Source organism: Suillus paluster (genome assembly GCF_016628075.1).
Source record: "Suillus paluster strain FC165 chromosome Unknown EDB91scaffold_22, whole genome shotgun sequence".
In the NCBI taxonomy this organism is placed as follows: domain Eukaryota; kingdom Fungi; phylum Basidiomycota; class Agaricomycetes; order Boletales; family Suillaceae; genus Suillus; species Suillus paluster.
Genome location: NW_024537582.1, coordinates 42,800 through 64,332, shown reverse-complemented (window position 1 = coordinate 64,332; position 21,533 = coordinate 42,800). Strand labels below are relative to the sequence as shown.

At 50.3% G+C, this 21,533-nt stretch overlaps 9 protein-coding genes across 9 annotated transcripts; 5 read left to right on the top strand and 4 right to left on the bottom strand.

Moving 5' to 3' along the window:
* Window positions 1-1,157: 1,157 nt before the first annotated feature.
* On the bottom strand, window positions 1,158-2,156 carry EDB91DRAFT_1052275 (kinase-like domain-containing protein; the record flags this gene model as incomplete). The annotated part of the gene is made up of 5 exons (XM_041313666.1): window positions 1,158-1,232; window positions 1,293-1,418; window positions 1,465-1,722; window positions 1,769-1,858; window positions 1,908-2,156. 5 exons carry the CDS (start codon window positions 2,154-2,156, stop codon window positions 1,158-1,160), a joined length of 798 nt encoding a protein of 265 aa, XP_041177720.1.
* Window positions 2,157-3,215: 1,059 nt separating this feature from the next.
* EDB91DRAFT_1247816 (uncharacterized protein) lies at window positions 3,216-4,094 on the bottom strand (the record flags this gene model as incomplete). The annotated part of the gene is made up of 3 exons (XM_041322856.1): window positions 3,216-3,871; window positions 3,920-3,987; window positions 4,039-4,094. 3 exons carry the CDS (start codon window positions 4,092-4,094, stop codon window positions 3,216-3,218), a joined length of 780 nt encoding a protein of 259 aa, XP_041177719.1.
* Window positions 4,095-4,717: 623 nt separating this feature from the next.
* On the top strand, window positions 4,718-6,684 carry EDB91DRAFT_1247815 (acyl-CoA N-acyltransferase; the record flags this gene model as incomplete). Its single annotated transcript, XM_041322855.1, has 10 exons — window positions 4,718-4,790; window positions 4,848-5,133; window positions 5,185-5,431; window positions 5,487-5,576; window positions 5,627-5,702; window positions 5,749-5,813; window positions 5,863-5,956; window positions 6,009-6,123; window positions 6,173-6,357; window positions 6,413-6,684. The coding sequence occupies 10 exons, from the start codon at window positions 4,718-4,720 to the stop codon at window positions 6,682-6,684; spliced, it is 1,503 nt and encodes a 500-aa protein (XP_041177718.1).
* Window positions 6,685-6,825: 141 nt separating this feature from the next.
* Window positions 6,826-7,746, bottom strand: EDB91DRAFT_313377 (60S ribosomal protein L19). The gene is made up of 3 exons (XM_041326822.1): window positions 7,281-7,746; window positions 7,075-7,219; window positions 6,826-7,025 (listed from the first exon to the last, which is right to left on the bottom strand). Exons 1-3 carry the CDS (start codon window positions 7,634-7,636, stop codon window positions 6,939-6,941), a joined length of 588 nt encoding a protein of 195 aa, XP_041177717.1. The 5' UTR covers window positions 7,637-7,746; the 3' UTR covers window positions 6,826-6,938.
* Window positions 7,747-8,774: 1,028 nt separating this feature from the next.
* On the top strand, window positions 8,775-11,238 carry EDB91DRAFT_1129142 (Pkinase-domain-containing protein). The gene is made up of 4 exons (XM_041318560.1): window positions 8,775-9,952; window positions 10,015-10,347; window positions 10,395-10,512; window positions 10,591-11,238. Exons 1-4 carry the CDS (start codon window positions 9,263-9,265, stop codon window positions 10,977-10,979), a joined length of 1,530 nt encoding a protein of 509 aa, XP_041177716.1. The 5' UTR covers window positions 8,775-9,262; the 3' UTR covers window positions 10,980-11,238.
* Window positions 11,239-12,949, bottom strand: EDB91DRAFT_1129139 (P-loop containing nucleoside triphosphate hydrolase protein). Its single transcript, XM_041318559.1, has 6 exons — window positions 12,878-12,949; window positions 12,714-12,825; window positions 12,169-12,664; window positions 11,754-12,116; window positions 11,400-11,701; window positions 11,239-11,344 (listed from the first exon to the last, which is right to left on the bottom strand). The coding sequence occupies exons 1-6, from the start codon at window positions 12,899-12,901 to the stop codon at window positions 11,328-11,330; spliced, it is 1,314 nt and encodes a 437-aa protein (XP_041177715.1). The 5' UTR covers window positions 12,902-12,949; the 3' UTR covers window positions 11,239-11,327.
* Window positions 12,950-13,682, top strand: EDB91DRAFT_1129137 (uncharacterized protein). The gene is made up of 3 exons (XM_041318558.1): window positions 12,950-13,162; window positions 13,220-13,347; window positions 13,405-13,682. The coding sequence occupies exons 1-3, from the start codon at window positions 13,028-13,030 to the stop codon at window positions 13,529-13,531; spliced, it is 390 nt and encodes a 129-aa protein (XP_041177714.1). The 5' UTR covers window positions 12,950-13,027; the 3' UTR covers window positions 13,532-13,682.
* On the top strand, window positions 13,672-17,668 carry EDB91DRAFT_313156 (uncharacterized protein). Its single transcript, XM_041326821.1, has 3 exons — window positions 13,672-14,605; window positions 14,655-14,731; window positions 14,782-17,668. The coding sequence occupies exons 1-3, from the start codon at window positions 13,764-13,766 to the stop codon at window positions 17,535-17,537; spliced, it is 3,675 nt and encodes a 1,224-aa protein (XP_041177713.1). The 5' UTR covers window positions 13,672-13,763; the 3' UTR covers window positions 17,538-17,668.
* On the top strand, window positions 17,423-20,753 carry EDB91DRAFT_1129120 (Rho family DH domain-containing guanine nucleotide exchange factor). Its single transcript, XM_041318557.1, has 12 exons — window positions 17,423-17,784; window positions 17,839-18,006; window positions 18,140-18,885; window positions 18,938-19,006; window positions 19,052-19,114; window positions 19,164-19,253; window positions 19,301-19,537; window positions 19,585-19,645; window positions 19,697-19,970; window positions 20,022-20,181; window positions 20,237-20,285; window positions 20,337-20,753. Exons 1-12 carry the CDS (start codon window positions 17,772-17,774, stop codon window positions 20,528-20,530), a joined length of 2,124 nt encoding a protein of 707 aa, XP_041177712.1. The 5' UTR covers window positions 17,423-17,771; the 3' UTR covers window positions 20,531-20,753.
* Window positions 20,754-21,533: the final 780 nt, after the last annotated feature.

The following is a 21,533-nucleotide window of genomic DNA, read 5'->3' as shown; positions in this document are numbered from 1 at the left end:
CGATTATTTGATCAAAGAATGGGGTCACTGGGGTCACTGGTCCCTCCGAATCATCCGTTGTGGCAGAAAGAGTGTCTGTGGGTGCTGGGGGTGATAGGGACTCCACGCCAAGCGTCCAGGTCGGCCCGTATATTCCACGCATCACTACCATCGCGTCACGGGCCCTACTGGAGTCTACTGACGTGGATGTGTGCTGCTCGCGCTTAGGTAGAGATTGCCTAGAGATTTTGCGGCGTATGACTGGTACCAGTTTCTGACATGCACGGATAGCGGATCGATAAACCGACCTTGAGCGAGAAGGAAAGGGTTGCGTAGGGCTGAAACCGATGCCATAGCCGATCTGTTTGACGCCAAGGGGAAGTTCCTTGAGTAGGGGATCAAGGTGAGGAGACCTAAGTGTAGGGGTGCTTGCAGGACGCATCCTCTTGCGGAGCTTATTTCGGACATGTAATTTCGGGGAAGGGACGGTGCTTGCGATAGATATTGTGGAAAGGGCGCGATCTTGAAAGGTTACCGACCGACTTTTGCGAAGCATGCCGAAGCTCTCTCGTGGCTCCTCACGACTGAACGTGCTTGAGTTAGAATAACGAGAGGAAACAGAGTTGATCTCTAAATCAAGAGCATCCCACAACGATAATGGACCTCCTGGAGTGCCTCCCAGATCCACGACTGCAGTGGGTTGCCTGGAACGTCGGACACATTCTTGCGTACTGGACTCAACGCGACCTGCGACCAGTGATTCCTCTTCATCAGAAACTTCAGGAACAATTTCCAAGCGAGCACTCTGTGAAGAGATGCGTCTTTGGGTCTGCAGAATGGTATCTTGATGCGTGTTGAGAGATGCAGATTTAGTTTTTACTATTCGTTGGGGAAGAGGGGTGAACGAATCCACGAGTTGCTCTTCGGCTATTAGTGTCAGACGTTCATCTTCTGTATGGCGTGATTTCTGTGCTTCTGAAGGAGCCTCGTTGTCTTCAGAGTGTCGTAAGTCAACGTCAGAATCCTCATCGTCGTACACGAGTGATGCTACAGTGAAGGTCAGTTTAGCAGGCAAATGCTCGCAATTTATATTCAAACCCTTGCCGATCCTGTTAGTCACGTTCTTCCAATTCCTATGTTGTGTTTCAATAATTCGATAGCGCTCAGAGTTATCGAACTCACACAGTGCAGAAGTATGTATGCGCCCTAATCTGTTCGATGTCCAAGCGAAGAGCTGCATTGCGCTCCAAGCACTAGCCGCGATTCACGCGCATCAGACGGCGTGTCGGCATTAGCATATCCCGGCAACCTACTTTCACTAGAAGATCTTGTGTCGCCCATGATACTGCCCTTGTCCGAGGAACCACCAACGAGCAGTGAATGACCTTGGTTTGCATAACGGCAGCGTTGTCGTTGTCGTTTTCGGCGACATATGGGTGCTAAAACGCATAAACAGGATGCAAGATATTGATGTGGTAAACTCACAGATCCAAAAAGCATCATGTACATCAGCACGCCAAAACTCCAACAGTCGACACTAAAGTCATGTGCCCACCCTAGGATGAGTTCAGGAGCACAATACGGACCAGTATCAGGCAATGGAAAAGAGGCTGCTGCATCAGGTCTGCAGGCTTGGCCAAATCCCGTAATGACGACATGTCCCGACACATCGAACATGATATTACATGGTGCGAGGTCGCAGTGGATTATGCCAGCAGTGTGAAGCGTGGAGAGCGCTTCTACCTAGTGCATCTAAGTACAATTGAAAGCTTCGTTTTGCCCAGCTTACCATTTCGCAAGCTAGTTGTAGGGTATGATTTTCGCTAAGGCTCGTGTCGCGGTCGAGCAGATCTTGAAGACTGCCATTAGGATAAAACTCCTGGTTCAAAGTGTTGGCGCCTGGAGCGACGGAACGAAATAAAGCGTACCGCGATAGAATGAATTTCAAAGCCATCCTCGTAAGTCCAGATGAACGGCGAGAGAAAAGAAGACCGCAATTCACGAATTTCCTGGCAAATTTCCATTTGATATTGGATGTAATCATGAGGAGTGCGAATTCGAAGGCGCTCCTTGTTCGAAATTCGCATAGCATAAAGCTTGAAGTCGTCGCATTTTCGGCATAGATGTGTCGACGAGATGGAATCTTTGAATAGTGTGTAGAGAAGTCGGAACTGCATAGCTTTGCCTGAGTGTAGAACTGGGCGTCGAGATTTCCAAAACTCACATCACCAGCCTTCACGTCTTGCCTGGAGGAATACGGGGGTCTTAGTTTCGGCGAAATGACCATCACCTCCTACAAGAACCATGAGCACCTCTGACGGTCGCCGACATAATGAACAGAATTGTACCTCGATTTCTCCGTCCCTGAAGCGGGGGGCAAGGTCTGCAACATCTTTGATCTAAGGGTTAGGCGTCAGAGCAATTTCAATACCCAGTGGGGCGATGAACCTCGACGTCATAGCTCATGTCCGCGACCATATCTACTTTTCTCCGAGTTTCTGGAGGGTCCGGGAACAACAGGGACGTTGCAATATCGTCATCGAGAAGACCAGTGAACGACTCCTACATCAAAGGGTAGTTAGCATGCAACTCAAACCTGCCAAACCATCGTTGCAGTACTGAGAAAGGTGAGAGATCGAACGATTCGACAGCGAGCCTCGGGACTAGCTGAGAGTTCTGAGAGTTTATGGACTTTGCAATACTGTGAATGGGAGAGGAAATTGGAATTGGTTGTGTTTCGATAGCGGTCATGTTGATGTGCAATACAATGAAGTCAATGCAAGGTTGCAAACCGTAAGCGTCACAGAACAAAGAATCTGAAAAGTTGGTTTCTCTTGAAGCTTGAACGTTGAACAGGAGTGACCCAGGTTACTTACATAGATGTGAGGACGTCACAATGTGACTGCCTTGTTGTTTATGTGGTTGAACTTCCTGTTAGCGACTTACGGAAAAATAGAGCTCGAGAAGTAAAACTCTTCATTGGTTACTTTAAGTTGTCATATTTAACAGATAGACAATGAGCCCTTCGAAGTTTGAAGACTGCCTAGGCCTCAACAGATGATACATACTACGTAAGCTGTAGTGGATGAGATACAGGTCGCCGAGAAAAATGAGAGGACAACTTCGAAGTTCAAGTGGACAGTATGCTTCACACCTTTATGCAGTTGCGATATATGCCCCTATGCTGCTTAAAATTGGGTATCTCGTGCAAGAGTTCCTTTGAATGCTACATTCTCTTAATTTGGGGTATAAGCTGGCGGAGGCTCATCATTCATAACTGCCGTGTTCACTGTTAACGAATGCATCTCCATATTCTCTGAAGGGGACCGACGTGCAGCGGATATGGGAATGGGGGAATGTGGATGCGGGTATGCAGCTGGAGCAACAATAGATGGTGTTTCAGCAAAGGAGAGATTGGCAGAGACTTGTGAATGTGTTGGAGGGGGAGAATGGGAGAGGGAAGACGCAGGGGGTAGTTGAAATGAACCGCCTGGTTGGCGGGATGAACCTAGCGAAGAGGGAGGTGAAGGTGGGGTCTGGTTTGGATGTGAATGGTACGTCGGAGAAGGCATGGACGGTGATCGCGTGCGTGCGGAGTGTGTCATCAGTGATGAATTGGATGGTTGAGGAAATGAGGGTACTGGGGTCACTCCCTGTCGGTTCCAAGGATTCATTTGAGCGGGGACAGGTCTTGATAACTGTGGGCCAGGAGCGCATTGCGCTTGCGCGAGGGATAGGCGAAAGCCGTTTGATTGTGGCCTACCATAATTGTTACTGGGTGTTCCATACCCATTGGTCAATACTGCAGGCCTGTGTGCAGCGGCTACGGACTGGCGACGGAGTCTGTGGCGACGGATTCTGCCAATAATGCCCAAAATAGTCACGAGAATAACTGTTATAGTATGAGCCAATGCCGAATACTTTGGAAAATGAGACATACTCCCGCCAATAATAAGACCGATGATAGTTGACTGAGAGAAGGATGAGGTGCAGGAATTCGAACTCATCCTGACATTTATGAGATAAGAAATGAAGCAAATTGTTGGGAGATTGACTCACGGGTTGCAATATGCATACCCTTGAGAAGCACAGAGGAGAGTAACAAAGAACGACATGGCATTTGAAGTGCCATGAACACGAAGCATTTCTATATCAGATCGTAAAGGAAGAGACAGCTGAGCGCCTGTGGGCTCCAAAGGCGGCTCTGTTGGTTAGGAATAATAATTAATGGTTTGGCAGAGCCTCGTGGGGGCGAAAAAGATGAAGTTCGAGTCTAAAGAACCAGTGGATTGATATGGTCTGATACTTTGGTCTGGATGCTGTACGAGGGATGAGAATCGACGTGCTCGTAACCTATGTAACTGCCAATGGAGATGTCATTGCCAGTAATACTGGCCCAGGGCGCACGGCCCTGGCAGATGACAGGGCAGATGTACAGTTGTTATTTGAGGAACAAGGTCTTCCAATCGAAACTTCGAGCTCGAACTTTGCAAAAAGCAGTGAGCTCGCTACTCGGGGGCGGCGGGCAGATAGAGTTAACTTGTCGATAAGTCATATAAGTAAGTACGTACCGTATTAGTATACCGACAGCAAGGACATGTACAAGTTACTAGGTCTATAGCTCGTTGGTAAATATTATGAATCACTACACTTCAGTTTGATCACACGTCTATATGCTGTTTGTACTAAGTAGTACTTCAAACTTGCACCCCGTCCACCTCTCTTGCGAACTGGCCAAATGACGGAATCAACAAGCCCGCCTGCTCGGTCGCAGAACACAAGCTATGTCGTTAACAAGAACGGTGCAGATCGTGCGTCCCACTTGTTCGTCAACAACTTTAACTAGTGAGGTGAACAACGGGTTCCAGAATTTGTGAACATCCTTCAACGTCGCCCAGACGGACAGGTGTATGTTCACTACGATGGGTTTGACAAACGTCTCGACGAATGGATTTCAGGGACTAGCCTCAGACCTGCCAATGAATCCATGCGCAAAAGGAAGAGGGACACCCCTTCACCTACGCCTACAAAGCCAGAAACGCAGCCCGATCCCCTCATGACTGAGGAGGAGTTTGATATCAAACACCACAAGCAGATTACTGCGCGAAGAAATTTTGACAAGGTCAATTTTGGGCAGTGGCGGATCAAGACCTGGTACGTAGCACGTATCATAATAGATTTCGCCTCACTCACATCGTGCTGTAGGTATTTCTCACCTTATCCACTCACAGACTCAGAACTTGAGGATAGCACTGGATTACCTGGAGGCTCAGCCTCGACGTCCAAGATTCCCGGTGTCAACCGAGCAACTGTCCGTTCACATGGGCGCACCTCTGACCTCTTGGCTGGCGGGCTTACTCGCTCACACCTTTCCGGAGAAAAGAGTATATTATGGGTATGCGATCGCTGTTTCAAGTATATGGCCGAGGGTGCAGCATGGGAGATGCATGTAGTACGTCCGTATCTTTTCGCGTGTACTGCTGGCTTATACGTATAACTCGCTCAAGAAACAATGCGACAGAAGACATCCGCCAGGACGAAAGGTTTATCAGCGAGGTGCGCACATAATTTGGGAGGTCGATGGTGCCAAGGATAAGGTCTACTCGGTTCCGCCATCCTCATTCGAATTGCTTACGACAACTTTCAGCTCTACTGCCAAAACCTCTCGCTCTTCGGAAAATTGTTCATCGACGTCAAGACTTTGTTCTTTGATTGTGACAATTGTGCGTTCATGCCGGGCGCAATGGCTCCAGCTAACACGCGCGTTAGTCTTGTTCTATATTCTTACAGACGCAGATTCACAGCGAGATCATGTTCTGGGCTTCTTTTCAAAGGTATCCCGTCCGCTAAACGTAGAGTCCTGAATGCTTATTCCGCGTGCAGGAGAAAATATCTTACGACGACTATAATCTTGCGTGCATCATTGTCCTCCCTCCATATCAGCGTAAGGGCTATGGAATGCTCATGATTGAATTCAGTACGTGTGAGCTCATGTAACCCTCAAAATATGTGCGACTGACATTGTGCAGGCTACGAGGTGTCCCGCCGTGCAGGAAAAATCGGTACACCCGAACGACCCCTTTCAGACCTGGGCTTAAGAAGCTACCTCACATACTGGGTGGCTACACTCATTCGCTTCTTTAGGTTAGCTGTCAACTCTTCGCGCCTGCACTCCCCTCATCATCTTGTGCAGACGACTTCTGTCAGTCCTCCCACCAGATCGATCCACGGTAATGTCTTCAGGGCGACTACCTGACCTAACTGGTGTGCTGCCTCCGCCCTCGGAGGACGCTAATTCGCGAAAGAAACGGGCGAAAGGATGGGATGGAGAGACGCCTGATTCAAATTCTACATTTGCAACACCGAACGGGCTGGATGGTGAGTGTCTACTTGCTTCTACATATAATTTGTTCAGCCCTCAACGGCTCTGTAGACACCATTACGGCAATGCGCACCGTGTTAACAACCTCAAATCCCGACGGCAGCGCGACCTCGCATGTCGTCGTGCGGTCCACCCTTGCAGAGATTGCATCAGCCACGAATCTACGCATCGAGGATGCTGCGTTTGCATTAAATGAATGTGGGTTTTTGGCGAGCACATTGGAAGGTGTGGTGGGGATTACAAGGGAGATGGTAGAGGCCGTGGCCAAAGACAGGAATGTAAAGAGGATGTGTTTAGATCCTGCCCATGTCATGTTGACGTGATCACTTCTGTCAACAAGAAAGGCGGGCATAATGTCTACGCATCATTCACAGCACCACCCTGTCAATTAGGCACAATATCTAACCTCAGGGAACGTTGCACGTATTCATCATGTTTCCGATGGAGAATATGAGGAGAAGATAGAATGCATGATGAAGTATGTGAGGGATCGTAGAGGCATGTGAACATAGCATAAGTGCTATAGGGTACAGGACCAAGCAGGTCAAAATGAAATCGTGAATATCCAACAACCATTTTACTCCTGAACAGCTGCCTCGTGCTCCACCGCAAGAATTGCTTGCCGCTTCTCTGCCAGCCTTTTGGCGCGGCGGTCGCGGGTAGCCTAAAAAGGTCAGCGACGAATACATATTTATAAGAATTTGAAAACCGACCTTGTTCTTGCCACGGCGAGCCTCCATTTGGTCGGTGAGGACCTTGGTACGGTTCTTCTCAGCCTTAGCTTTGTGAATGTACTCCATGAGAACGCGCTTGTTCTTGAAGACGTTACCCTTCGATTTTTGGTACAAGGAATGATATCTTATCATTGCCATCCGCGTGAGAACACGAGACCAGCGTCTGCAGGGAACAACACACTCACAGGTGCTTGTCGATCTTGCCTGCTTCTCTGTACTTTCTCAACAACCGTCTCAAAACCCGCTGTCTCCGCATCCACTGCACCTTGGTGGGCAGACGAGCCTCAGCGGTACCCTTCCTCTTACCCGGACCAGTGTGGCGACCCTTGCGCTTAGCAGCAAGAAGGTCACGGGTGCGAGCGCGGGAGTGGATGACAGTAGGCTTGATGATAACCCGACCGTCTTTGATGAGTTTCTTGACGTGCGAGCGGGAGTTGGCATTCCCGATCTCAGCTTGCTCAGCGGGGTCGAGCCAGATTTTGCGCTTGCCAACACCAGCGACGGCGGCAGCAAGTCGCTTTTGAGAACGAAGGTTGACCATGGCGGTGTCTGACTCAAAAAGCAATGAAAGGGAGTAAAATTTGGACTGGCAGCGTTTCTCACCTTGATCTTGAGGATTGTCGATGAGGACAGCTACAATTTCAGTTTCACCAGCGTAGCCGTGATGTTACGTAAGGAAGCCACTGAACCTTATGTAGTCTAACTATACAGTCAAGACCAGACCCACCGGACATTCCCGATGTCCGTACTTAGTACTTACCATTTCAAATTTGGCTACAAAATCACCCGCATATTGCACAAAGTCCAGTTCTCTAGAATCCCGTTGACCACGAGAGCGGCTGACCGCTACCAGGGCTTGCTAGGGTTGTGGGCCACGTGGCAATACCAGTTGGTTGGTTTAGGCATACTCTCCGAGTGACGACATAATATGATGAATGGATTTTATACCTCTCGCAGGGAAGTTTGAGGGTGGACCATGCCACAATGTCGCAACCATCTTTCAGAGGGCCAGAGGCTTGCTTAATTAGTGGTGCTGAGTCTCGTCAATGTCAAAGTTGGTTTGAGCAGATGACATTCATTCTCATGCGTTCCATGCTGCGGGATGGCGTCTGTTGCGGCGCAGGTGTTAATGCTATTCGCCAACGTATATTTGGGTTGCACGGCCCGTCAGCCACCTTGTTGGGTTCGCCGATTTCGTTATTCCGCATAATATTTTCTCGTGTCTCTTACTTATCTGCGGCTGTCGGGTGTGACGATTGATATGATTTGGTGTTTCGTGCATGGATTTACCTTATGAACCGCGAGAAACGGTGTGCTGGGATCATACAGGGGCGACTGTCTTCCTTCGGTCTGTCTAGGGGTCCTAGTAGGCTCGGCCCTGATATGATTCCGAGATCCGACATGAAGCTGATCTGTCAAGTCCGAGCAGGAGAGCCTTCTATAAGTATTTATGATATATTTTTGGTTTGGAGTGGATATACTTGTCGTGCGGAAGAATTGGTGAACTAGAGCGTTGAACCGGATGTCACGTAACCTACGGATGTCTATCACTTTAAATTTCAGTATCTAATTGGAAATTACATGGCTTGAGCTGGTCTATGTACATGTAACAATAAATATTAATATTGTGCGCAGTGGATTCAACTTGTAGAGGTAGCAGACAGGTACACTGCTTACTCAGCCGCGCCACGGACTGTCAGGTTCTGACGTTAGATTTGACGAACGTTCAAAAAGTCTTCCAAGACGTTTCGTTCTCTTTTATTTTAACGGCATCACCCACTTCCATCACATTCTGATTTTTTGCGTCCTTCCAATATCCGTTGTCGCCGTTCTTAACGTTGTCGGAAGTTGTTATCTTAGCTAGATAAAGGTCCCAGTCCAGGGCTTGACAAAGGCGTTTACGGGAGGGTTTAATCGCCTTGCCACAAACTCGTTACCGGCTGGGTTTTTTTGCCGTTCGTCCCACGACAGCATATCATCAAACTTCTTTCAACTGTCTCAAATCAACATGCTGTCTCTGTAGGACACGACCTTACCACTCGTCCTCTTCGAGATCCGTGATTGTTCGCTCTCGATTCGGTATTAGGTCAGCAACGGAGACTAGCCTCTGGTAACCCCCGCCAACCCCCACGTTTATATCGCAATTTCTACCGCCTCTTTCACATCGATGTTTGACTCAGCAGACGCCGTTCAGAGCGAGGGCGAAGGCCCTGACGGCTCAGACAAGCCCCCACTTGATGGCAGTGCTCTCCACACTCACCCCCACTCCAATACTTTTGTCAACGGTACCACTTACCATTCGGTGTCACGCATGCAACTACCCAAGGTGCTCAAAGGTGCCATCGGCGGAACCCCACACTCCGCAATGCCCTTTGCAACGGATTCACCCTCACCATCGGAGAGTGAGAGCTGGAGTGCCCCTTCAACCCGTCCTCCGAGCCAGGCCGTGAGCCGGGCTCCTAGCATATCTGGTGGTTTGTCGGGTAATAAGCTAGTGGTGCCACCTATGCCAAAGACTCCTCAAAAGGGCAAACTTGCGCCATCAGAGAAACCGCCCCCGACGACTAGCCGGTCAAGGGCGCCGTCAAATGCTCACTCGGACAGTGGGCAGAAATTCACTCTCAAGGATCTCATCACTTCTGCACCTAAACTCTCACGCAAGTCTTCCGCCCGTTCAACTAGTAGCAGGAAGTCAGATTCCGACGTGGAGCGAAAATCAGTCGCTGGTGAGAGCGCAGTCAGTCTGACGCAGAAGTACGGTGTTTGCCAAAAGGTTGCTATTGGCAAGGGGGCTACTTCCGTCGTCCGCCTGGCCCATAAATGGGATAGAAGTGAAGAGAAGCTGTACGCTGTCAAGGTAAGCAGACAGGCCAGCCCGCCGTTACCCATCACGGCTTTTAACCACCGCCTTTTATTCAGGAGTTCCGGAAAAGACGAAAGAATGAATCAGAAAAGGAGTACGTCAAGAAACTCACCGCAGAGTTTTGTATTTCCTCCACGCTGCACCATGTCAACATAGTCGAGACAGTGGATCTCGTTCAGGACGAGAACCAGCATTGGTGTGAGGTTATGGAATTTTGTCCTGGTGGAGATCTCTACGCTGCGATCAAGAAAGGTGGTATGTCGCCTAGTGAAGTCGAATGCTGCTTCAAGCAGATGCTTTTGGGCGTTTCGTATCTCCACAGTCAGGGCGTCGCCCATCGTGATATTAAACCGGAGAATCTCTTCTTCGACACCAAGGGTCACCTGAAGGTGGGCGAACATGCCTTATGTGTTGCTCTCTTCTCACGCGTTTATAGATCGGTGACTATGGTGCATCAACTGTGTACCGCCTCCCATGGGAAGCAACAATTCACATGTCGACGGGGCTTTGCGGTAGTGAGCCGTACATTGCCCCAGAGCAATTTTTAGGCAAACGTAAGCCGCATACAACCCTCCTCTGTCCGGTTGCCTGAATGCTCAGGCAATAATTTCTCTCGCTTTTACTTAAAATAGCATACGACGCCCGTTTAGTCGACATCTGGGCATGCGGGATCGTGTATTACTGCCTTCACTTCCAAGAGATGCCCTGGCGTGCTGCTCAAACATCTGATACGCTCTATGCGGCGTATGCTGCAGCCTGTGCAGCTCAACACAAAGACAAGGACAAGGACAAAGACAAGGATGTCGCTTTCCCACCAACTATCACCAATCTGAGCCCACGGGCATGCCGCAGTTTAATCCGGAAGATGCTTGAGCCAGATCCGAAACTGCGCTCTCCAATCGAGGACGTCGTGGCGCACTTGTGGGTGCAGAATATAGAAGTTTGTCATGCTGTAGCAAAACCCGCGCATGTGCATGTGCATGCGATGCAGCAGGCGCACGCGCAGCTCGTGTCATCATGAGGCGGAGGGCACTGTCCTTGAGGGGGTGCTGCGTGTGCCAACACCTTGTATGTTGTAACTTAATATGAGCCCTCTTGGAACACAGCGCCGCTTGTATTCTTGATGCATAATATGCAGAGAACAATATGCCTTCTGCATAGTATGTAATTCCTTTTCTCTTTTTCACCATCATCTGTCACTCCGTCTACGCACCTGCCTATCATAGCGTCTTGTAGTAGTTACCTGGCTTTGGAATTGATGTCTTTACGCCACCTACTATTGTCAAAGGGCGCAAGGATTCCTTTGCAGTAGTATAGAACAGTACGGTATTGTGGTATGTAGTGGTGAGATATGGGTGAGAATGAGAAATTATGCCCCGTCGTTGCCTGGAAAGCCAAAAGTTAATGAAGGACTGGGTTGCATCTAATGCATAGAACATACCGCTTTCCTTTGTCCAATCATCATGGCGCTTGATGTCGGCCTCAGTGACAGTCGGTCGCACGTTTTCTAAGCTCTTAATGAAATCTGCTAGCCTCAGCGGCGGTTCTACAAGCTCATCGGAGTCAATATCCGACCAAGTCTTTTCAACGGCGTCTGAATCGCCTGGTGAGCATGGTGTCCACTTGATCTTTTCAGACGACGAAGAAGGTGTCATAGGCTTGAAGTGTGTCGCCGATATGACTTTGCGAACTGGTTGCATAAGAGCGTCGCGGACTACGATGGATATATCTGAGCCAGAATACCTAGATAGTAATTAGATGGATCACTTCCCACAAATGTAGTGAAAGACTGCACCCTTCTGTTCGACCAGCCAGAAGACGATAATCCTTTGGATCTAGTTCGCATGGCGTACTACCAACGTGGATTTCAAACATTCGTTTCCGCGCGTCTGGGCCAGGAAGTGGAATATATATTCGTTTCTCGAAACGACGCTTGATTGCAGGATCGAGTTGCCAAGGGATGTTAGTTGCCCCGAGAACGAGAACGCCAGTGTCGTCATGGCCAACGCCATTCATTTGCACCAAGAACTCAGTCTTAATCCGCCGGGAGCCTTCAGACTCAGATTCGTTTCGTGTTCCGGCTAGAGAGTCGACTTCGTCGATAAAAATGATTGCGGGTTTCTGTTCGCGAGCCATTTCAAACAAATTCTTCACCAGCCTAGAGAAGGATTATGAGGCGAGTTGAACGTAGCGTAGCGTTGAGCACCAACCGTTCTGAATCACCCTGCCACTTGCTGACCAAGTCACTTGAGCTGACGCTGAAGAATGTGCTTTTGGCTTCTGTAGCAACAGCTTTCGCAAGATAGGACTTGCCAGTTCCCGGCGGGCCGTATAGTAAGATACCCTTCCATGGTGTCCGTTTTCCAGTGAAGAGATGAGGAAATTTGATAGGAAGAATAACAGCTTCCTTGAGGGACGCCTTCGCTCCTTCTAAACCAGCAACATCATCCCACTTCACATTCGGTTTCTCTGCTAGAATGGCATTCGAAAGACCTGCGCGTAGCTTCTTGAGGTCAGGATCTTTGTCATCATCGGGACTGTCAACAGGCCCCTTGCCACCGGTGCCGTTAGCAGAACCATCTGCGCTGACGGGCTTGCGGGACTTCTTGTCATCTCTCTGTAAATGCTTCTTCAAGGTCTCCGCTCGGGCAAGATACTCCTCAATTTTCGTCCTGACAAGTAGCTTCGCTTTCTCATTCTTCTCGTCTAAATCTATATAAGCGCAGATCACAGATTTTTTCGGAGGTAGACATACACTTCTGAGCCAGCATGAAATAGTCGAGGGCATTCATGTACTGCTTGTACGCTTCAGGATAGTTCTGCTTTTCATCATCATCGATAGCACCCTTGACAAGCTCTATGGCTTTCTTAAGATCTGTTAGAAATCCATGTACTCCAAAGGTCTTGAACGATACTCACATCTAGATTGCCTTGCGATGACATGAAGAAGTAATGCGGTGCCACAGTACTTAGTGACTGCAGTGAAAGGCAACCGCAGTGTGATCATTAGATGACGTAAGCGATTTGGCTGTTAAACGCCAAAAAGCAATCGATTGATCAAGTTGTAACATGGCCAGTACACCGGATCCATTACCGACGTCACTTTTCGAAGGATTACTACCCAAGGTTGCTGTGGTGCTTGATCTCACCCAAAAGGCAGAAGGGACAGCAACTCCTGTAGCTAAACAAGCACTGCTACAAGCGGTATGTTCCTTCCTATGGGAAGATCATGATCAAGTATTTTAATCTGCGTTGTAATAGACAAATGATTTCAAATATACGCTTGCTCAGGCGAAAGACTACGCAAACACACTAGCAGGAGGTGACCTCTTGGTTGAGGAACAGGACAGTGTAGTTGCAATGCTCGAGATGCTGAAACAGCACAAGCAGTGAGCTCGAAATCCTGTATTGACTACCGAGATCTAGCGCTGATTCACCGTGATAAGGCAGCAATTAGTACAGTTTGCATCGGAAGTTGGGTCTTTGTCCACAATAGCAATCTCCAGCGCCAGTTCGAAGATGGAGATTGATTCTACTGCTTCAACCCCATTTGCTTCTGGTGGTCAATTTTGATATTGCAACCTTCAATGGGGACATTCACAGTGCTTTCCCCGTCGTTTTCTCAGTAGCTCGCGGTTGAGATTCTATTATATAATTTAACTTATTAATTCCAAAATTGGACTTAAACCGCAGTCTCCGCTTCAGTTTAAAGTGTCTCATCACCGTGTGCAACATCGACGAGACCCGTTTTCTTTCATTCTACTTTGATATCAGCTGAAATTTGCATAGATTCCTCTATTGCACGATGTCGCAGTGGGGTCAGCCGGGATTTCAGTATCCCATGTCCACAGGTTATCCAGGTCAACAACAGCAGACCGGTTTCCAGCCTGGAGGATTAGTTGGAGGCTTTAATCCTGGTGGAATTGCTCCACAACCTACTGGGTTTCCAGGCCCTCGACTACAGGGTTACCAGCAGCCCCAACAGACTGGTTTCCAGCAGTCCCAGCAGACTGGTTTCCAGCAGCCCCAACAGACTGGTTTCCAGCAACCCCAACAGACTGGTTTCCAGCAACCCCAACATTACCTTGGCGCGGGTCTCTCTGGTGGTTTCGCGCAGCAGGCTCGTCCGCCGCCTCCACCTGTTCCACCCATCCCAAGCCAATTTCAGCAGCAGCCTGGCTTCTCCAATCCTCAGGCGAATCGGTTCGGAGGTCTGTCTCCTTCAGGATTCGGTGGAAGCTCAGGCCTCGTGCCTCAGCCGACAGGCTTTGCAGGTCGCACTGTTGGGCCGTTGATTCCCCAAGCAACCGGCTTTATGGACCCGCGATTGCAGATGATGTCTAGCTCGTTCTTGCCTGCCAATGTCTCGGCACCATATAGTGCGGGAGGAATGCCGCAGCTTGCTGCCCCTCCTCAGCAACAGTTGGGCGGCTTGTCTTTGCAGCAATCATTCCAGCAACATAATCAGGCGCGAGGTATAGGATCTGCACCCAAGATTCCCTGGACGCTCTCCAAGTCCGAAAAGAAGCAATACGACCAGATATTCAGAGCCTGGGACGCCCAAGGCACTGGTTTTATTAGTGGTCAGACTGCGCTCGAGGTCTTCGGTCAGAGTGGGCTCGATAAGAACGAACTAGCACGCATCTGGTGATTATACAGATCATCTTATTTTACAAGTCTCTAATATTTGATTTAGGACTCTTGCTGATGCTGATAACCGTGGCAAGTTGAACCTTGCTGAGTTCCATGTCGCAATGGGCCTGATCTACCGCAGTATGTCCTTACATTGCTTCATCTACTTGATGCCACTGACGCGACATCAGAACTGAATGGCAATGATATACCTGACGAACTTCCTTCCGAACTCATCCCTCCTTCCTCCCGAGACCTTGATACCTCGGTTAATTTCCTCAAGGATATTCTCAAGAACGATACACGTGCCCGATCTCCATTGGGTATCGACACCCCTGTCTCGCGTCTCAAGGAACGTTCTTTCAATTCTACATCTGCACCAGGTGCTGGCGGCCGCCAGGACGCCACAGTCTACAAGCACACCGATGCAGAGCCTCCTGGCGGGTTCTACCAACCCCGGAGCAGGCACATCGACCGCAGCACTGTGCGCTCGCGCAATGAAGACAACAGCCCTACTGCAGATATCTCTGACCTGAAGCGGCAGCTCGCCAACACGCAGAAGATGCTTGATGCAAGTGCCGTTGCGGATGCGGGCGATGATGATCTTGATCGTGAGATGAGCGACTTGCGTTACCGTATCAAGCGGCTGCAAGAGGACCTGGAGTATGTCTCCCGCGGTCCGAGGAGCGCGAGCAAAGAAGAGGAGCGTAGGAGGTTGGAGAGAGAGCTTTTGCAGCTCATGCACGAGCGTGTACCCGAGCTAGAGCGCAGGATCGAAGACAGTCAGGCGAGGAAAGAGAGGGAGAAGCGCGAGTACGCCAGAGAGCGTGATCGGAGGAACGAGAGATTTGGCCGGTTCGACGACGCGGATGAGAGGCATTCGCCTTCCGTGCGCTATAGAGATGACGAGCGCGATAGACCTTATTCTCGTGGTGGATCGCGGTATGATAGGGATGACAGGGACTATGACAGAGATAGGTCGTACCGTGACCGTCATGATGATCGGGATCTGGATCGCGGACTGTCGACATCAACTCGTACTCCCCCTCCACCGCCGCCTGCTGCACCGGCAATCAACATATCGCAACCTGCCCCACCACCACCAGCCCCCAGTCGTTCACCTGCTCCAGGACAAAAGAACATGAACCCTGAAGAGCGCAAAGCATTTATCCAAGCGGAGGCCAAGAAGCGTCTCGAAGCGCGCATGCAAGCTCTGGGCGTATCTGCGCCATCCTCGGTCGCATCACCTACCTTGGATGTCAGTGTTGAAGACAGACTCGCTCAAGAGAAGAAGGAAGCTGAGGAAAAAGCTAAAGAAGCTGAGAGACAGGCTGAAGAGCGCGAGAGACTTAGGAGGGAACGGCTTGAAAGTGAGAAGGCGCTCAAGGAAGGCAAGGCGACTCCTCAGCCCACGCCAACTGTGCCGACACCCACGACCACCGCCCCGCCTCCTGCCCCTGCACCCAAGGTTGCACCTCAAGCCCTGAAAACCCGCGCGCCGGCACCACCTCCACCAAGGAAGGGCCCAGCTCTTCGCCCGTCTCTGACTTCACCTGCTGCGCTCTCTCCCGCTCCCCCAGTACCGACGCCTGTGCGCGTTGTTATTCCCCCGCCAGCTCCCGTAGCACCTGCTCCCCCACCAGTGCTTGCTGAATCCAAAGAGGACCCAGAAAACGCAGCTCTCAAAGCCCGTGAAGTTGCCCTCCGTAAGAAACGGGAAGACCACGATGCACTTCTCCGCAAACTTGAAGAAGAGGAGGAAGAGGCCCGTCGCGCCGAGGAAGCATACCGGGCGCGCCGAGAGCGGTTCTTGGCTGGGAAATCAGCTGCGTCTCCTGTCACGCCCTCATCTCCTGTCCCCCCGCCCCCTGCCTTCGTTCCTGCCCCCCCACCACCGCCACCGCCACCTGCTCCTGTTTCATCCTCAGCAGAGCCTGAAGAAGTGGCACCTCCGCCCCCTCCGCCCCCGCCCCCTGCACCGTCGGCAAATAAGTCGAGCACTAATCCTTTTAGTCGAATGATGAAGGAGGGTGCATCAGCTACTTCAACTCCTGCGGCATCAACCCATGGCAGCGGCAACCCCTTCTTCCTCAACCAACCCGCCCCTCCACCCACTGCTCCTGCAACCCCACCAGTAGCACCCGCTCCCCCCAAAAGTCCCGGCCCTCCTTCAAGCAAGACGACCTACAACACAGCCGGAGGCGATAGCGAAGATGATTGGGATGATGTCATGGAGAACGAAGCCAATGACAGCAGCGATGAGGAGTTGGGTTCGCGAGATACGCGCATGGGCTTAGCGCAGCAGTTGTTTGGGAACTTATTGCCTACTCGGCCGCAGTCGGCTGGACCTGTTCCTCAGTCTCCTAGAAGTCCTGGACCTGCTGCATCTTCGCCGCCGCCTTCTGCGCCTCCTGCGCCTCCTGTATTTTCGGCTCCTGCTGCGCCCCCACCACCGGTAGGCAACATTACGGCCCCAGCTCCAACTGGTGATCGTGGTGCCCTCTTGAGCGCTATTCAAGGAGGGGCGAGATTGAGGAAGGCTGTTACCCATGATCGGAGTGCTGCAGCTACCTCGGGCAAAGTTATCGGCGATGCTGCTACTCCTGCTCACATCAACGCTGCACCGCGGCCAGTGTCGCCTCCCGCGGTTATCGAGCCAGTAGCACTCGTGCTTTCTCCGGTCTTGAAGCCTGTCATAGAGGCACCCCGGATGACCAGAGAGTCAACTTCAGGACACAGTAAGAGGGAATCGGTTGATTGGTATACTGGTCTTGCTGCTGACCAAGGCGCTGTGCATCACTTGCCAGCTACTCTCGAGGAGGACGAGGAGGCTTTTGAGGAGGCGTCTGCGGTGTTGGATATCCAAGTGCCAGATGCTACGCCTGATTTGATGGATGATATTGATAAGTCTACTGGTGAGCGGTTATGGCGTGGAGGGGAGGTGTGACCTGATGATTTCGCAGAGTTCCGTGTGCGGTCACTTTACCCGTATGAGGGGCAGAGACCTGATGATCTTAGTATGCTTAGTGTCGACGTGTACAACTGATCGCTGACTAGTTTATTAGGTTTCGCTGAGAACCTGATCATCATAGCTCATCCGTCCACGTCGGGAGGCGATTGGTGGTACGGCACTATCCTGAAGGACGGAAAATCTGGTTTCTTCCCACAGACATACGTGCAGATGGTGGAACCAGGTGCGTGAACTTCGATGTACTTCTTTTTTCCATATGTTTATCGCGCCTATGTAGTGAAAGCAAACGCGGTGTACTCATACGCAGGGGGGAACACAGACGAGCTTCCCTTTGCCGAAGGCGACGAACTCTCCATCATAGATAGAAGTGAAGCAGATTGGTGGAAAGCTGAACGGGACGGGATCGTCTTCATCGTGCCAGCGGCTTACTTGGAGATAGTAGAGGGTTCGTGGATTTTGTCGCCTCCCCCTTGAGTTTTCCTCTTAACCTTACTGGTTGTTGGCAACTAGACTAAAATCAATTCTTTTGCTTTTCTTTTACATGTACGATTTGGAAATACCATTTTCGTTGTCTGCAGGCACCGGAGTTCCTCAACGCGTGAACCCGCGTGAGAAGACGTCGACTAACCTTGACATCGTTGAATGCCCTGACATGTCGGGAGCAGCAGCAGCCCGTGGATCACCTGATAAGGACGACCATGCTGACAGTTCTTCCGACGGGGGCGAAGACTATTTTTCGCTGGACGGAACAGATGATGATTCCGAGGGATCTGACGCTGGGACAGTCGAGGACGAAGACGCTCGAGAGCTTGAACGCCAACGAGTGTTGGAGGCGGCGGGGCTGATTATAGATACCAGCTCCAGTATGATGGCGCCGTCTGATCCGCCAGTACAGAAGCGCCGTCCTCCGCCCGTTACTCCACACCGTGTTTCCATAGTATCAGCGACTTCGAAGAACCTTCCGCCAGTGCCGACCGTCGATTTGACAGATACTGAACTCGATTCGACTTCTCGTTTGGACGACGCCTTTGATCGGTACGAGGTGTTCAAGAAGACGAATGGGAACCTCACCAATAGGATGTCCGTCTCGTCCTTTGATACATCTCCTTCGTCGCCGCCGCGGTCGCCAGTTGTGTCGTTGGCGCCTAGTCTTAACCATAGAGATGGAGAGAGCCGTACGTCTCAGTTTTTGAGCTTTTTGGGGAGGCACACGACTAGGTCGACTACGCCGGAACCTGAGAAGAAAACGCTCGTCATTTCTGGTCCGATCATCAATACACCTCCTGGTGGTGAGATTGGAGATGATGGTTCGAGTTTTGGAACGGTACGTCTCCTTGTTTTTTTATTCTCGCTGGGAGTTGTATTGAGGTGAGCAGTCGTGGGCGAGCTTAGTGGACAAGTCGGCGCTTGAGGGCATTCCTAAGATGGAGCGAAGGCGGCAAGAGGTAAGAGAGATGAGCTTGATGTGTTTCTTGGCTCACGATTTGCAGGCGATATTTGAACTCATTTTCACCGAGGCCGACTACGTTCGTGATCTGCAGCTTATCGTTGGAGTATGTTCACAGTGCTATCTCTGCACCCACGTTACTCACCTTCTGACAGTTGTTCTACTCTCGACTTATGGGCACGCTTGGAGAGAAGGCGACGACTGTTATATTTGCTAATATTGAAGATATCCTACTCACTAATACTGTACATTTGCGGCCCTCGTTCATCGACTATGACTGACAACCTTGTAGACTTTCCTCTCTGTTCTCGAAGAACGCCAGAAAGATTGTCGACTCTATATCGACCACATTGGCGATGTTCTGGAGACACATATCCCCAATATGCATCTTTATCTGGTGTGTGGTTGTTTAGTCTGCGTGACATTGGTATTTACCTTTTTGGAGTCGTATTGCGTTAACCAGTTCAATGCTGCCAAGGTGCTTCAGTCGATGAGAGACAGTGATCCTGACCTTGCTGCACAACTTCAGGTATATTAGCTAAGTTTTATCCAGACCTTAACTGACAAGTCTCTTAGCGCCTCCGTGATGACCCATCAGCTCGAAATCTTGATCTATCGCATTACCTCCTCGTTCCTAGTTCAGTCATTCGCTATAAGATGAAATGTCTCCAGCTGATTTTCATTCCAGTGCAACGCCTCACTCGATACCCTCTCCTCATCCGCCAAATCCTTCAATACACAGACCCACCCACCACGACCAACGCTGATATAAAAACCACAACCAGTGCACACCCGCCAGCAATCTCCCTCCAGCTCCCAAGCGACGCAAAGGAACGGCGAAACATCATCGCGGCTTTGGACGCAGCAGAGAAGATTCTGGAGCATGTGAACGAGACGATACGGGAGCAAGAAGGGAGGGAAAGGCTGAGTGAGATCAGCAAAGATCTGTGGATAGGGCAAGGGTGCGTGATTTCTTGGTTGTTTACTTCTGGTATTGTTGAGTTATCTCCCAGTCGTCTTAATCTTACAGCGCCGACACGCCACCTGGGACCGCGAAAGCTTTTGAAGGAAGGGGTGGTGAGCAAAGCGAAAAGTGGGCGCAAACTTCGTCTGTTCCTGTGCAGCGACATACTTGTTTTGACGGATGATGTGGGGAGAGGCCTATATCGTGTTGTAAGTGTTCTTTTCGTCGTGGTCGGAATTTCGTTCGGTGCTGACACTGCGACAGCCCATACCCCTCAATGAAGTACAGATAAAGGGGTCGAGAACAGAGCGAGGTTTGTTACATTTCTACCCTATTGCGACTTCGAACTTACCTTGTGCTGTAGAGGACTCTGTGCTTCGCCTGCATCTTGCTTATCCACGGGGTGGCGATACCATTGTTTTGCGGGCGACTTCAATCAAGGACTCTCTAGCATGGAAGGACGCGATAGAGCGTGCTAGCCGAAGAGCCAAGGAGGGAGAGCGAAGAGCTGCAAAAGCTCAGCTTGTATCATCAAAGACGGACCTACAATTATCGTAATATACAGACATTTCCTTCCACTTCTCTGCTATGCTACATATGCCTCAGTACTTGGTAGCGGGGCTCCGTGTATGACGCGCCCATCGCTAGGCAGCATCGCTGCAATCTTATCCTTCCGCTGTCTCGGCTACTACCCGAGGTTAGGGTATAGCACGGGTATACCCGCGGGTCGGAAGATCAACACCGTACCCGTACTAACAGTGTTTGGAGCGCCAATGGTGCGCCAGGCATGCTGACGGGTATATCCGGTGGCTAGCCAGTGGCAGCCGCCACCGCCATGATCATGGCTATGGCTAGTTGCCAAATATATCCAATTTTCGCATTTACTACGATATCACTCCATACAATGAATTGTACATCAAGATCGTTGCTCAAATAGTTCATGTACATGTGGTTTGATTCTAATATGAGAAGAAAGCTGATGTTCCAAGATTGTGACTGAAATCCTCTTGTACTACCTGTTCAAATGCCTCCAACGAGGCATCATGATGATGAAGGATGGTGGTGGAAATTGTTTGATATCCACCCCTTGTACGCTCAGAAGGCCCAAGACTCATATGCAAATATCAAAGAACGATGTCCAAAGGTGACGTGTGAGCCATGTTGGACTGCATGAATCATCAATGAGCAGCAATGTGATCAAGAAGCAATTCAACAGGGGCAGATTCATGAACTTCAAACACAAGACCAGATCATGAACAGGCATATGGAGTGTGTGTCGCACGAAACTGGATCAGAGGTGCTGGTCGCAGTAACACTATCAACCTAAACAGTCCCCTGCAGCAAAATATCAGTCTCCTGCCGCAGACATGAGACCCTTACTTTCATGGTGCAGATATGTCCTCATACCAATCTGGTGTCCCTCCCCCATTTTCAGCAAATTCTCTTTCTAATCCTTCAACCAGTGGATCAGGGACAATTCCCATGATCCCTGGTACTACTTGGCAAGCCCCGACACCAACCTATTTGCAAGCTTTGGCACCACAACACACTCGATCATCAT

Bases quoted from the DNA above. Each gene is read 5' to 3' on its own strand.
- EDB91DRAFT_313377 (XM_041326822.1), bottom strand. From the start codon at position 7,636: ATGGTCAACCTTCGTTCTCAAAAGCGACTTGCTGCCGCCGTCGCTGGT. The intron at 7,220-7,280 runs GTGAGTGTGTTG...GGCAATGATAAG, and splicing joins GGCAAGATCGACAAGCACCT to ATATCATTCCTTGTACCAAA. The intron at 7,026-7,074 runs GTCGGTTTTCAA...TGACCTTTTTAG, and splicing joins CTCGCCGTGGCAAGAACAAG to GCTACCCGCGACCGCCGCGC.
- EDB91DRAFT_1129142 (XM_041318560.1), top strand. From the start codon at position 9,263: ATGTTTGACTCAGCAGACGCCGTTCAGAGCGAGGGCGAAGGCCCTGAC. The intron at 9,953-10,014 runs GTAAGCAGACAG...CCTTTTATTCAG, and splicing joins AGAAGCTGTACGCTGTCAAG to GAGTTCCGGAAAAGACGAAA. The intron at 10,348-10,394 runs GTGGGCGAACAT...ACGCGTTTATAG, and splicing joins ACACCAAGGGTCACCTGAAG to ATCGGTGACTATGGTGCATC.
- EDB91DRAFT_1129139 (XM_041318559.1), bottom strand. From the start codon at position 12,901: ATGTCATCGCAAGGCAATCTAGAT. The intron at 12,665-12,713 runs GTATGTCTACCT...ATATAGATTTAG, and splicing joins TTTCATGCTGGCTCAGAAGT to ACGAGAAGAATGAGAAAGCG. The intron at 11,702-11,753 runs GTGCAGTCTTTC...ATTACTATCTAG, and splicing joins CTGGCTGGTCGAACAGAAGG to GTATTCTGGCTCAGATATAT.
- EDB91DRAFT_1129137 (XM_041318558.1), top strand. From the start codon at position 13,028: ATGGCCAGTACACCGGATCCATTACCGACGTCACTTTTCGAAGGATTA. The intron at 13,163-13,219 runs GTATGTTCCTTC...GCGTTGTAATAG, and splicing joins AACAAGCACTGCTACAAGCG to ACAAATGATTTCAAATATAC. The intron at 13,348-13,404 runs GTGAGCTCGAAA...CACCGTGATAAG, and splicing joins ATGCTGAAACAGCACAAGCA to GCAGCAATTAGTACAGTTTG.
- EDB91DRAFT_313156 (XM_041326821.1), top strand. From the start codon at position 13,764: ATGTCGCAGTGGGGTCAGCCGGGATTTCAGTATCCCATGTCCACAGGT. The intron at 14,606-14,654 runs GTGATTATACAG...TATTTGATTTAG, and splicing joins AACGAACTAGCACGCATCTG to GACTCTTGCTGATGCTGATA. The intron at 14,732-14,781 runs GTATGTCCTTAC...ACGCGACATCAG, and splicing joins AATGGGCCTGATCTACCGCA to AACTGAATGGCAATGATATA.
- EDB91DRAFT_1129120 (XM_041318557.1), top strand. The intron at 19,007-19,051 runs GTAAGAGAGATG...CACGATTTGCAG, and splicing joins TGGAGCGAAGGCGGCAAGAG to GCGATATTTGAACTCATTTT. The intron at 19,646-19,696 runs GTTCAGTCATTC...TTTTCATTCCAG, and splicing joins GCATTACCTCCTCGTTCCTA to TGCAACGCCTCACTCGATAC.